The sequence below is a fragment of the Sorghum bicolor genome, chromosome 5 (genome assembly GCF_000003195.3).
Source record: "Sorghum bicolor cultivar BTx623 chromosome 5, Sorghum_bicolor_NCBIv3, whole genome shotgun sequence".
Classification (NCBI taxonomy): domain Eukaryota; kingdom Viridiplantae; phylum Streptophyta; class Magnoliopsida; order Poales; family Poaceae; genus Sorghum; species Sorghum bicolor.
In genome coordinates this window covers 6,972,406-6,986,439 of record NC_012874.2, presented here as the reverse complement: position 1 = coordinate 6,986,439, position 14,034 = coordinate 6,972,406, and the positions used below count along the sequence as shown (strand labels likewise).

Sequence of the window (14,034 nt, the reverse complement as noted above, 5' to 3'; positions counted from 1 at the left end):
CGCACGCTCCGGACCCCTCTGCTCTCTCCATCTCAGCGAGTCTAGGCCAACCTCGAGGCACGGACCGGCGAGATCCAAGCCAGCCTCGGCAGCGCGGACTGGCGAGCAACGGGCGGGCACGGACCGGCGTGCTGGTGCGGGTGGCGGCGCGTTGCGGATCTAGGGCGGCGAGGCGGAGCAGCCGCGCGGCCGCATGGCTAGGCGGCTCCGGTGGTGGTGGGCCTGCTCCGGTGGTGGTGGGCTCCAGCCGTGGAGATGCAAAGAGGAGAGAAGAAGACCCATATTGGCCTTGTCCGTCGGAGGCAACGCAAAATGCATACTGTGTTTGGCTACTCCGTTGGAGAGTGAGTTTTTGCCCTTAAACTACTGTGCATCACCCATTTTGGGTATGGGTCACCTTATGGATATGCTGCTGGAGACAATCTAACACAAGCTTTATCAACTAGAGACCCCAAAAGTAAAGGAGAGTGGCCTTACTACAAAACCTCCAATGAGGGACGTGCTATTAAAGGTCTCATCACTATAGATCTCAGCAAGAAGTTGAGCAAGGCATCTGTTGTTGTGTTATTATCATCGATAGTAAGTGTGGGATGTAGTGCGAGTAGTAGATTTCTAGATTGTAGCACATGATACAAAGTTTATAGCGTTCTAGCCCTCATGGGGAGGTATAACACCATACATCTGGGTAGGATAAAAACTCTTGGAGATGTACGGTATTTTTATCCTACCTAGATGTATGGTGTTATTCCCTCACGATAACCAATGCTAGTTGTGCCCGATCATTCTAGCCCTCATCTTACTAAAAACCAAGAATTAGGAAGGGATTTAGGAAACTCTTGGAGATGCTCTTAATAGAGGAAACTATTGGAGAGTAGGATAAATTAAAATTGCTACTTATTTTGTCAACTTACTAAAATTATTGATTTGTTTTTTACAAAGCTCTAGGAGGTACTCTCTTTTTTGAGAAACAGCTCTAGGAGTTACTCGGAGGAGGAACCTTCATCCTTCTTTAGGCATGTGTTAGTCCCATGGAATGCAAAATACTAACTATTTTGAAATGATAAATGTAAAATGCCAAAATATTCAGGGTTATGTTTAGTTTCACTCAAAATACAGAATTTATTGCCTTTATTATGACCTCTTGAGGCTCTTTTTGCCTTTTTTTTTGCCTCTTGATGCCAAAATCCAAAATGGAGAATAGCCATATTTTTGCCAAAAATTTTGTATGGTGTTTAGTTCTATTATGCAAAATGATGGACCAAAACACAAAATTTTTAGATGGAAGGGGAAGGGTGTGTTTAGTTCCCCATAGAATGCAAAATGCAAAATGTCAACAACTTTGGAATGATGAAATACAAAATCCAAAAATCTTCAGGGTTATGTTTACTTCTATCCAAAATGCAGAATTTATTACCCTCATTAGGGCCTTTTGAGGCTCTTTTGGATTTTTTTGGTCTTTTGAGACCAAAATCCAAAATAGAAAATAACTATTTTTTACCAAAATTTTTGCATGATATTTAGTTCCATTATATAAAATGATAGATGAAAACTCAATTTTTTTAGGATAAGAGGGAAACTAAATGTTATAAAACATGTTGCCAGCGGTTGGGACCTTTCTCTCTCCGTCTCTCATGATCAATATAGTAGATGAAAGTAGAAGAACAAATAGACACAAGATAGGGAGACTATTCTTTATTCCTCGTAATATTGGTGATTACAACATAGATCTCCCACATATATATAGTCCTGCCAAGGTCTAAGAGTTTTGGTAAGAGGCCATATACAAACGGACTAGGATTAGGATTCCTCCTTCTCCTTTCCTTCTAGGATCAAGTCCGTATGTTTTACAACACTCCCCCTTGGGCGATTACCACGATATGCACATGCCTCATTAAAAACTCCATCCGAAAACCCAATGGGAAAAAACGGTTCTTGGAGAAAAGAGTACATCACATTCGTTAATTGTATTGCACATGTTGTCTCATTAAAAACCTTGTGTGAGAAACCTTCAAGTAAAAACTCACATAGGAAAAAAGAGTACAACATTTAACCTTCGTGGTTATATATTCTTTACGTCTTCATGAATAGATATTTATCTTCATGATCTATGCATAAACTTCAATGTTTTAGCAAATATGATCTACTAGATCTTTGTAATTCTAGTGGTTTACTTTTAAGGTAGATTCAATGAAAATATGCTCCCCCTCATAATGCCAAATTTTGAACTTTATTGTTCAAATCACACTGTTCACAAATGTGTGCTTAATTAATGGTATGCAGTACCACAATACTATATCTTTCAAAAATTGGCTCATAATTCTTCTATGAATTATATGGGTATAAACAAGAGCAATATGCTTCACGTATAAATGACCACATATTAGTTGTGCAAAACAAACATAAATTATCCTTCAGGGAAATACATCCTTTCAGAGGGTTATGGGCTAAATAACTTACAATATATAATATCTTCTAGATATTACATCAAACTTGTAGTTCTTGTTTAGTAGATTTTAAATAAATATTCTACAAATCTTCGGGATTTTGATTATACTACTAAACAATAAAATCCAGTCTTGCATTTGGTATTTAGCGGATAATTCAATTACCAAAATCACCATTATTATACCTTCTATGGTATTTTAGAGGATATGAAAACTTTATTGCTAGCTTTACAATATACACTTTCTGAGTGTTTGTATGACATCTTCATGATATTTAGAATTCCTCATTTTATTTCTTCTCGGGTCTACATTCACTTCAGGGATTAATGGTGTTTGTTAAGAATCGACTGGTAAATCCTTCATGGATTAAATCCTTCAAGGATGTTCTTATTCTTAGCGAATAATATCTCTCTTCTATGAGATATATTCTCTACTACATGAGAGATTATTATGTGATATACATAATAAAATAGTAATATTCACTACAAGGTCATTCAATGACTCTTTTCCTTCTAGGATATGCTCTTCTTGAGACTTTAATATTCATACAGGAATATATATTCTACCTTAGATTTCTTAATACTTAGTATGAGATTATTTTTTTATATGTTGCGATTTATTTTCTTCAGGAACTATATGGATTTTCTGAATCCAAGTAATAACTGCATATTTCATATTTATTCATTTTATTTGCTAGAGATATTGCAGAACATTTAATTCTTCTTAGTAGGAGATTCAACCTCAATTGCTTTCTTCGTTGACCCGATATAATCGCTTCAAGGACTTTGCCATGGACTTTGTTTTCCGGATCCGGGTTCTCATAAGAGAAACATTTGCAATTATTGAGGTAGCATTGTCGACAACTATTATTTTCTCCCAATACTCTCACAATGTGAGATTATCCTATCTCTTTGTTATTTTCTAAACAAGAGATAATTTATTGTTCTGCATACCCAACACTATGGTGCGCGCGCTTAATGTGTTGGATTTCATCTTCATGATGATCCTCTTCATGAGGTGCCTAACCTTCTTCACGAGGTATTCTCTTCATGAGAATGGAGAAGTTTATTCTTATTTCATTTAACAAGCATACACTAAACTAGAATCCACAGGCGTCCCCGTAGATTTTAGCTTCATAGTATACACATTTAGTTTACTACTAGTAAACATAACTTCTTGTTTATAACTTCAAATTACTCCTCTCATTTCAAAAATATCTGGCATATGCTCTGCTTCATGCTTCACAAGAGCAAGTCAAACTATTGTTTGATTTAGTGCATGATACTATTCCTGCTTCAAGCTTTAAGGAATATTTTCTCTTAAGATCATTTTCCTTCCATGAAAATAGTATTTGGCATCCAACATAGGCTTTCTCTCCCCCTAATGCCAACATTAGATCTTTAATAGCATACTTCAAAAGAAATCCCCTATGATGGGCTTAAAATAATTCAAATTCATGTATCTCCAACTACAAGTGGAGGCCCATTCATATATGCTATGATAAAATTTTATATGAAATATTCATGCACATATTTAGATATGGGGGTTATTATACATTATATGCAGTGAGCTAGAATTCATAAAGTGCACTTAAGAATGTTCAGCATTCCTATAAAACCAAGGATGTTCTCCCCCTGATTTGCACATATCATAGTTTATAAAACTATTTTATTATCTAGCTTCTTTATTCTTTAGCCTAAAAAATTGATCCAAGTACTCATACATAAAAAATGGACCATACATTTCAAATATATAAAATACGCAACATTTGAATTTACATGGAATTTCTTCAAGAATTTTCTAATTGCCATTAATGCAATATCTTCAAATGCCTTTTCTTAATAAATCCCAAATCGTTTAAGCATGTTATCCACCATCTTAATTCCACAATAATTCATCCCTTCAAATTAGGTTACTTCTCCATTTAGCTAATTTCAGATTAACTCACTCTCTTTGATCTTAAGCCGCTTGGCCATAGACCAAAATATTGCTTATGTATGCAACACATGAAAAGCAAAATATTTCTTAGTTCAACGGGAACTATATAGACATAGCGTACTAGCTAGCCAATTTAATTATGGGAAGAGTACAAGGTAGCTACTAGCTACAAATTTAACTTCTTCTATGCTACAAGGTAGCTACTAGCTACAAATTTAACTTCTTCTATGCTAATATCCATGCAGGAGTGGAGATACTTGCAGCTCGACGGGAGCACAACATAGTAATACACATTCAAGTGTAACGTGGAATGTTGGTATTCAATCCAACATAATAGATAACAACAATGCAAAGCTATAGGTTTACATGCAATTAGTGCAATATAGAGAAAATTAACATAGTCGAAAAAGTTACGACTAGAACTTCAAGTCCTTATACATGCACTTAAAGATAGATTTAGGAAGGCTATGCCTACTAAATATATATTATCCACATTTTCTTATGCCTTTATTTGAAATTCCTCCCCCTTTTCATGCCATAATTACTTCAAGTAGTAATATGCTTCATGCATCATCTATGATTAATTATTTCAAATATTCCATAGAATTTAATCATACTTCTAGTATTCAATGGTTGTGGCATAAAATACACATGTCGCGTGTACTATTCAATATAGAGCAACATATTTAGGGTAGGACACAAACTTCTAGTTTTTTTTAAGCTGAAGTATTGAATACTTAGTTTATGGATTATATAATTTATTGGCTAAATTGATCCTTCTGAGATCAGTTCATATGCCAGTATAGTCCAATCATTAATGTGCTTGTAGGAAATTCAATCTTCCTTCTACCTACATGGTAGTATTGCATAAAGAACGATAACCTTCATGGTTAATAAGGCTTCTTTGTGGATAAAAATAATACAAAACTTATTTAGATAGGCAAAATAAGCAATTATTTATATGTGAAACATATAATTCTTATTCATTCTATATAAGATTGACACATATTACTGCAAGTAAAAATTACAACTAAGAATATTAAATACTAGATATTAGTCTTCAAGCTAATAAAATAACCATTAACTCTTCTATGAGTTTATAAAATTCACTTAATTCAACGGAAATTAAAACTTCAAGCACTGCCACCACTAATACTTCAGGATAGTAATTTCAAAGATAAAACAAATATATAGGCACATATTTAAGTTCTTCTTCTAGAGAAACTTAGAAATTCATTATCCATTCTTGCATGTCTTAGCTTCTATGCTTGTCATTTAGCATCTTCATGCATGCTTTATTTCATAATAGTAGTGATATGTAATAATGATCCTTCTAGGAGTGCAATATAAAGTAATATATCCTGGATCGTAGAGCTGTCTAAAAATTCTAACTCAACTTCTATTTGAGTAATTTCTGATGATAAATTTAAATACTTCATGTATTATATTACTCTTGGATATTCTATATACAAGAGAAATTTCTTCAAGAATATTCACCGATAAAATCTTTATTTACCATCATGTCTTCTATGACATTTAATACAAAGCTTCAGGCCATTGTATTTGTTTGTAGAGCAGCATATATATCTCATAGGGTGGGACATCTTCTAAAATTTCTCATGCATTGAGTACCACATGACCTTTGAGATTTATTATGGCCAAATACTCATTCTTAAGAGTAATACCAGGAAGGCCTGAGTCTACTACACTTCAGTGATAATAGAATATCCTACTATGATTTAATAATGACCATGCTATATAATTCTTTTATTCAAAGCAAGTCCAGGATATCCTTCTTCATGAAGGTATGCATATATATCATTATAACTAGAATCATTATGTGCGCATAAGTTTACTACGAGTAAACAAGTAGCAAGGTGCCAAAAGATAGTGGATGGTTATACAAAATATTCTTAGAAGCATTCTAGCATTTTCAGGATTATGGTATAAATATAAATTTTTAGAATTAATATCAACCATTTATTCATCCCAAAAATTCATTATGCTAGAAAAATTAATGAGCCTCTTAAAGGTGATAAGTCTAAGGTCTGCAGAATTTAGAGAGCTCATATATATACCTTATACCATATTTTTTACTCTTATACATGTGGATATAAGAATACATAGTAAATATATATAAACAAACGACATAGGGTTAAACAAAAAAAACTATGTTTTCCGATGTCTTATATGCACAACAATCCTATAAATCCATAATTTTCAGAAACAGCAGATATTATTCTGCAAGAATATAGAGCATAAAATCTTCCAGATTTTGTGGACTATAAAATTTCAGATTTATATAGTCTCATACTTATTTTCTGAAATTCTTATAGATTTTTTTCTCGGAAATTTCCACAACATATTCTCTTTTCTTGGCCCAATTCATTTTCTTTCAAATCTGTAGGTACGAAGGACTACTTGGTCCGACATGGACTATCTCCGATCCCTCTTCTCAGCCTGAACGGCGACGTGCGAGCCGCATGTCAGTGGAGGCAAGGAGGTATCAACATGCATGCGCTGCACATCAAGGAGTGATTTTCAAGCATGTAGGCAAAACGGCATGCAGGCCATAAAAATTTGTGAGGGCGACAATGAGTTGCCATTAATACGCGATAGGCTGAACGGCTGCTGCCAGCAAACCGTGAGTTGTGGTGCCATATTCATAGATGTGTAAAGCTGATTTAAGAAAACTTAACCTATTATATTCTTATGTAATCTCAAACAATTATATTGGCTTGATTCGACTACGAGTCATATTTGCTTGCAACAATTTCAATGTAGGTTTGTATCCTTCAGAGATGCGTTAATAATGTTGGCTTCATGCCTAACTTGCAAATATCATGATGGTTGTGGCTAGGGATGAAAATGGTATGGATATTTTCCGACCGTATTTGAAACCGAATTTATTTAGAGGGGTTTAGACATGTCCGTATCCGAGTCCGAATATTCAACATCCGATACCGTATCCGTATCCGAATACTTAAATCGTATATTTATGATGTCGACATCCAATACTATCTTATCCGTTATAATTGACATTATCCGTATTCGAATCCGAATCCGACCAGAAATATGAAAACAAATATGATATTGGTAATATCCGTTCGTATCCGATCCGTTTTCATCCCTAGTTGTGGCATACGGGCCACAATAGTTATCGAGAAAGACTAGTTCAATGGCAAATAGCCAAAGCGTGCTGCGTTGAGGCCATATTCAGTGCATTTGGAGATATCAGAGTTCCAGTCGTATTCCAGACAACATACAACATACTTCTGGTACATGACATAATCGGACGAAACAAAAATCTTTTTTATTTTTAACCCAAGATACAAACTCTGAAATTTTTTATTTACTCTATATGTATATACTTCGTGTATATTTATATACTTCGAGTATATAGGTACTTCGTGTACGATTCAACATGCATAGAAAATTTAGACCACCTAAATGGCCGGTACAAGCAATCTACTAGATGCGTTTCATACCTTGTAGAGGATGCCAATTTGATCTACCTCACATACCGCGTAGGGCAATGGATAGTAGATACATACCGCATAGGGCGTTTGGCATTGTCGTAGATCCGTCTGCTCGATGACGCTATATATGATTTTGTCGATGCAGTAGATAAGATCCAGGTAGAGGTAGCAGATCCGTTCCGCTAACAACGTCGGGATGTCGACGTCGTCGAAGTAGTCACGTTCGGGACATCGGCGGCATGAGCGTCGGCGTCGAAGGTCGGCGGCGGCTTCAACGGCGATGTCGACGTAGAGCTTGTCGTGCTGATAACGTGTTATAAAACATGTTGCCAGCGGTTGGGACCTTTCTCTCTCCGTCTCTCATGATCAATACAGTAGATGAAAGTAGAAGAACAAATAGACACAAGATAGAGAGACTATTCTTTATTCCTCGTAATATTGGTGATTACAACATAGATCTCCCACATATATATAGTCCTGCCAAGGTCTAAGAGTTTTGGTAAGAGGCCATATACAAACGGACTAGAATTAGGATTCCTCCTTCTCCTGATCAAGTCCGTATGTTTTATAACACTAAACACCCCTTATTTTCCCTTTTGAAAGAAATTATGTGTCAAAGCCCAGCAAGGGCCCAATATAGAACAGCTGAAGCTGAAACTGCTCAAAGCGGCGGCTCCAGCCACCACCGGGCTGTCCTGTCCACAAGTCCGCTCTGGTCCGGTCCGGTCTCGAACCGGCCGGAAAGAGACACAGGGAGCGCAGCGCGCAGTACACCAGCCATGGAGGCGAGCGGCAGTCGGGGCCGGAGCGGGAGCGCGGTTCCCAAGCGCCGCAGAGGCGTCGGCGCGGCTACCGGCTCCGGTTCGACGGCGCAGTCGCTGAACGACGACATCCTCCGGTCCGTCTTCTCCCGCCTGGACGACCACTTCGACCTCGCCCGCTGCTCCGCCGTCTGCGGCACATGGTGAGCTCCTCCTCCTCCCCTCTTTCCCTTTCCGTTCAGTTGTCCGCCTGCGCCTGGTTGCTACATTCAGCCGGTCCCTTCGTTACAGGATGTCTTCTTTAGCTCCACGGCTAATCTCAGTAGTAGTTAGTTCATCCATGATTTTGACTGTAAATTTGTGCCTGTTGTTAGTGAACTCATTCGGGGATTTCTGTTCTACTCCAGTTCTATCTTCTTTGGAGAGGGAAAAAAGATTAATTTTGATGGTAGCAAGGTATCAATTTCACCTGGAAGCTGGGTGATGAACTAATGATGGTGGGCAGGTGCCTACTCGTCATAGATGGAGATTTGTTATTTTACTGGAATTATTTGCTACTCATCATAGACAGAGATTTGTTATTTTAGTGGAATTGTTTGCTACTCACCACGCTGGACTATTTTCTATCTGTGTTTTATGTGCTATTATGATGCACCCTGTTTGCTGCAAGAGAACACCTGAACCATTAGATTGTCTATCTTGTGCTCCAAAGTAGATCATGCACCTGCAAGTGCATGATTTTGAGTAACTGGATCACAGATGGAGTAGGCGTAGCTATGAGCTTGTAGCTCTCTGAGATGCATTTTGGTCTGACCATTTATTTCTGATCCTGATCTGAACCGTGATACCTTGATGATGCTAACTTGTGTTATGTATTAATAAAGATGTACTCCGTATGTGCATAGTCTACAACTCTTAAGTCAATGTTATTTCTGGTTCTTGGTACCAATTTTTTGTACCATAAATTCTTGCGATAGAGTATTAGACCATATTTTTTGTTTGACCTTTTCTGTTTCTTGCATTTCTTCTATTTCGATTGTTGGATGGGTATTCTCAAAACTCTGATGCTATGTATCTGTGTTGATTAACGTTTGCAGTATGTTTTTCTCCTTGGTTTATAGGAATAGGATAATTGAAACAGCTCATCTCATGAAGGATCTGTATTACAAAAGGAATCCATCAGTAAGAGGTTCAAGCTCTAACATTTCTGTAAAAAGTTACTTTGAGATGCTTGCCATGGATGAGCATGCATCCTCTTTCTCTAGAGGACCTGCTGAAGCTTTTCAGTGGATTGGGCACCCAATACGGTAAGCACTCATGTTATACCTCATATATATGATGTACAATGACAGGGGTTCCCATTCATTAGGTCATCAAACATCATATCTTTATATTCTCTACTATGACAAATCATACTGTACTTTTTACCTACTGTACATCATATGAGAAGTGGCTCAATATTCATATTTATTTTCTTTCAGTTTCTTACTTTTTATTTCAGGGCTACCTTGTGCCGTATGAAGAGTGGTTCAATTTTAACTGGAGTTGGAGATAAGGTGGGTGCATCTACAGACTACATGTAGTACACCTACCAATTTCTTTTTGAAGTAATGGCTGTACCGGACAATACCATGATAACACATAACATGATTATGCTATTGTGAATGGCATGGTTGGCCTGCCCTATTGACAGTACACCTACCAATTTACTATGACTTCAATTGTTTTAGTGCTCATATTTTCTTCTCTCACAGTCCCTAATCTATTGCTCATCATGGATGGTTCGTAGTGTTAACAATATACATTATTTTTGGCCAGATTCTCCGGCTTTGGTCTGCTGAAAGCTGCAAATTCATGAATGAGTACAATGTGCCAAATTCTAAAACATTAGTCGACTTCGATTTTGACGAAAATAAGGTACCACTGTTGGTGTGCTTTCAGTTTCTGTTATTTGGGTATCACTTGCTGTGGTTATTGTGTTTGATTGCTAGACCCATCGTTACCTGTGTATCACCTATTTATATGTTGCAATCTTCATCTGTTCTTCCAGAAGCATCAATAGTATAACACGTGAACTGGTTGAGTTTGTATTTCCCTTGTTGTATCATATCGTCCAGACTATTTTATTTTGTTAACGAAAGATGTACTGAACTCTGACGTTTTTGTTGAAATAACTTTGTATTAAAATTTTCAACCAGAGCATGTCTTTTCTAACAGAGTGTTAACTTCTTTACTTACTAGAAATTTGATTTCAATGCTCTGTGAAGATTGTAGGTTTAACTAGCTCCCAGATTTGCATATGGAGACGCAATGAACCAAGGAGCATATTTCAATCTGGTGGAGCCTCATTTAATCATGGGTTATGCATGAGGTGAGGAGACTTGTTTGAATTGTTTGATCTGTTTCAATTTTTAGATTAGTTACAAGATTGGGTGTTAGATGCTAGCCACATAGTACTGATTTTTTTTGAACTTGTGCTTGAAAGTATGCAGTTGCCCTGGAGGAGTCATGCATAAGCTTGTGCAAATCTCATCTTGTATTTGATTAGCTTAGAAAAATGACGTTTTTCTGTTTTAGTTAGCATTTATGTACCTAATGTCATTTCCTGGTGTAGTTATGCTGACCCAGAGGTTGTAATTGGCTGTGAGGATGGTCGAGCCTTTGTATATGATATGTACAGCAGGAGTTGCTCAAGCATCTATCGGTAAGTATTATTCCTTTTAAACTGTTTGCATTTATGTTCCATGAGAACAAGCTTCAGTTCATTCAGCTGGGAGTACTACAAATATGTTGATTTGAGTAATTTTGAAACTTGTGCGAACTTTATTTGCCACACCATTACAGTTGAGAATAATAAAATATTTATAATTGTAAGAATAGTGAAAACAAAGAAAATATTAATATTTCTGCATAAAGAAAATTTTGTATCTCGAAGTAATGTATAGTTCTGTTTTGTATATCACTGTGTCATGGAATTAATGCCTGTTTAATATTTGTACTACAGGCTTCACTCCTCTCCTGTGACATGCTTGGCATTAACAGACGACCAGCTGATTGTTGGTGGTTCGACATTTGGAAGTGTAGCTATTGCAGATCAAACCTCAGGACAGAAGTTAGGTGTTCTGAAATCAGCTTATGCACCATTGGGTAAGCATTCAACAACATAAGCATGGTCATTAGTTGATGACTCTTAAGGATGAGCAATGACTAAGTCCTAGAATTTTCCACACCCAAATAGTAATATGGAACTTTTGTAGCAGAACCGTTTAAGGTGTTCCTTCTAGCTAGGCAGCTAGCCCTGATCCCTGTAGAATGTAGATGTTAATTGTTAACTTGAAACAAATCCTATGATACTTGTCCTATTACCTTGTGCATTCCCTTGTTTCAGTTCAAGGTAGTAGCAGAACTTTTCTGATTGCTGGCCATTTATTGGACACCAAATTTTTTTAATCACAGTATGCAATTTGTTAAGTGGCAAAAGATATATTTATGGCTAGGTGTCGAATATATTACTTAAAAGCTCAACAATTAACATATACCATTCTGCTCTTGGCTTTCCTATACAACATTTCTGGTGTCCCAAATATCAAACCAAAGAAGCAGAGACAATATTTTTACTTTTGAGGACTGATGTGTGCCCATATAGATGTTGTTTCATCTATTAAGGAGTGATGTTGTATATATGCATAGTCCGTATTATCTTGCTTATATTGTTTTAATTTTTAATTGTCTGTAGAAGTATGGATAATCTAATCTTTGTTTGATAGATCAAACTTTTTTAAGTTTTTAGTGGCCGTTTGTTATCACTCATTGGATATTTTGAAGTAAGAGTAACTAATCAAAACTCATAGTAACATAATGTTGTGATTTCAACAACTAAATTTTGGTTTTCTTTTTCATTATTTCAGCAATAAGATCCTTATCTTTCTGCACAAATTCACATATGATATTTGCTGGCTCGTCAGCTGGTTATGCTCATTGCTGGGACTTAAGGTCAGTAACAATTATGATCTGCACAGGTGGTCAGTTTGCCAATATATAAGGCATCAAATATAAAAAATCATGTTGATTTCAGCATTATTTCTGCAGTCGTCCCAAAATCTGTTTATCCAATCGAATTAACAATTCCCTCTCACTTTGAAGTTTGCATAATTGGATGAACAGTTGCCAGTAATTATAGATTAAATTGTTGTTGCAACTTTTGATAGAAAGGATTTAATTTCCGTGACTGATAATACTTTACAGTTGAATTATATGTTTTATTTAGTTTACTTGTGTTATGGTTAGGTTGCTAAGTTTATGCATCTAGAGTTTTTCCATTACCCGACTACTATTTGTATTGAACTTTTATAGGACAAACATTCATGTTAGCAAGTTGCTCATTCTAAACGACAGTTTGCTTTTTCTTATCAGTCTCACAAATTAGTATTTGGGAAAAATACTTTTAGAGTTCAGATGCTGACAACAAGAATGTTTGCAACACATCCCTGTGCTCAATTGCCAGTGCAGAAAAACATAAATGTGTTTTCATCATAGATGTTCATTAATTCCCGTTTTTTTTGTTTTTTTTTTTTTTTGACAACTTCATTAATTCCCAGTTGTTCTTGCTCAGGACTTTGAGGCCTCTATGGGAAAACAGAGTCAGCCCAAATGTCATCTACAGCACACGTCATTTGCCTGGTGACACGGCAACACTAGCAGTTGGAGGCATTGACGGTGTGCTTCGCATTATATGCCAGAAAACCGGTGAAACCATTCGATGCCTTGTCGTGGACGCAGACCGCCCAGCAGAAGCCGCATCTAGATCCAGGCCGCAAATAGAGAAGAAACCTGTTCGCAGGATTGACCCTGATGCGCAGGTGGACAGCATCCCGAGACGCTTGCGCCCTCAGATTACCAGCCTATCGGTTGGCATGAAGAAGATTGTGACCACGCATGGCGAAAACTACATCAGGGTTTGGAAGTTCCGCCCAAAAAGCTCGTGAAAAGGGCCAGTTGTCGGTAATCGAGTTATCTGGTAGCCCACTGTTCGTAACCCTGTAATGTTGTTTGCTGAACATAAGATGGTGTGGTGTGTGACCTGCATTTGTAAGAAAATAGCCTGAAATATAGGTTGTTGTACACTTGCACTCTTCCTCTTAAGATAAGATAGCAGTTAAAAAACGTTTGTACTCGTTTTTTTTAATAAATGGTTGTATGAGAGGAAAAAAACGTTTGTACTCAGCTTACGGTAGGTAAAGTAACCTGGTAAGCTAATGCGTGCTGACAACTGAATTTGTCTTAAGCAACATATTCAAGCCGTCGTAGTCCGAACCTGAACTTATCCATCCATGGATTATTGTCGGCAACAGGATTAGTACTTTATTAAAGGAAAAAATTGATAAAACTATAAGTCATAGACTAATCAAGATC

General features: G+C 36.8%; 1 protein-coding gene across 2 annotated transcripts; it reads left to right on the top strand.

Moving 5' to 3' along the window:
* Positions 8,537-13,793, top strand: LOC8072777 (F-box/WD-40 repeat-containing protein At3g52030). Of its 2 annotated transcripts, none has more exons than XM_021461415.1 (9): positions 8,537-8,825; positions 9,720-9,929; positions 10,124-10,178; positions 10,441-10,539; positions 10,890-10,993; positions 11,237-11,326; positions 11,627-11,769; positions 12,531-12,615; positions 13,235-13,793. In XM_021461415.1, the coding sequence occupies exons 1-9, from the start codon at positions 8,641-8,643 to the stop codon at positions 13,605-13,607; spliced, it is 1,344 nt and encodes a 447-aa protein (XP_021317090.1). In that variant the 5' UTR covers positions 8,537-8,640; the 3' UTR covers positions 13,608-13,793. The 2 variants fall into 2 exon arrangements, with proteins under 2 accessions (XP_021317090.1, XP_002450429.1); XM_002450384.2 differs by having other exon boundaries at positions 9,744-9,929; positions 13,235-13,792.

What these genes read in the sequence shown, in the direction of transcription:
- LOC8072777 (XM_021461415.1), top strand. Translation starts at nt 8,641, where the DNA reads ATGGAGGCGAGCGGCAGTCGGGGCCGGAGCGGGAGCGCGGTTCCCAAG. An exon ending in TCCGCCGTCTGCGGCACATG is followed by an intron (nt 8,826 to 9,719) that starts GTGAGCTCCTCC and finishes TAACGTTTGCAG; the next exon opens with TATGTTTTTCTCCTTGGTTT. An exon ending in TGGATTGGGCACCCAATACG is followed by an intron (nt 9,930 to 10,123) that starts GTAAGCACTCAT and finishes TTTTTATTTCAG; the next exon opens with GGCTACCTTGTGCCGTATGA.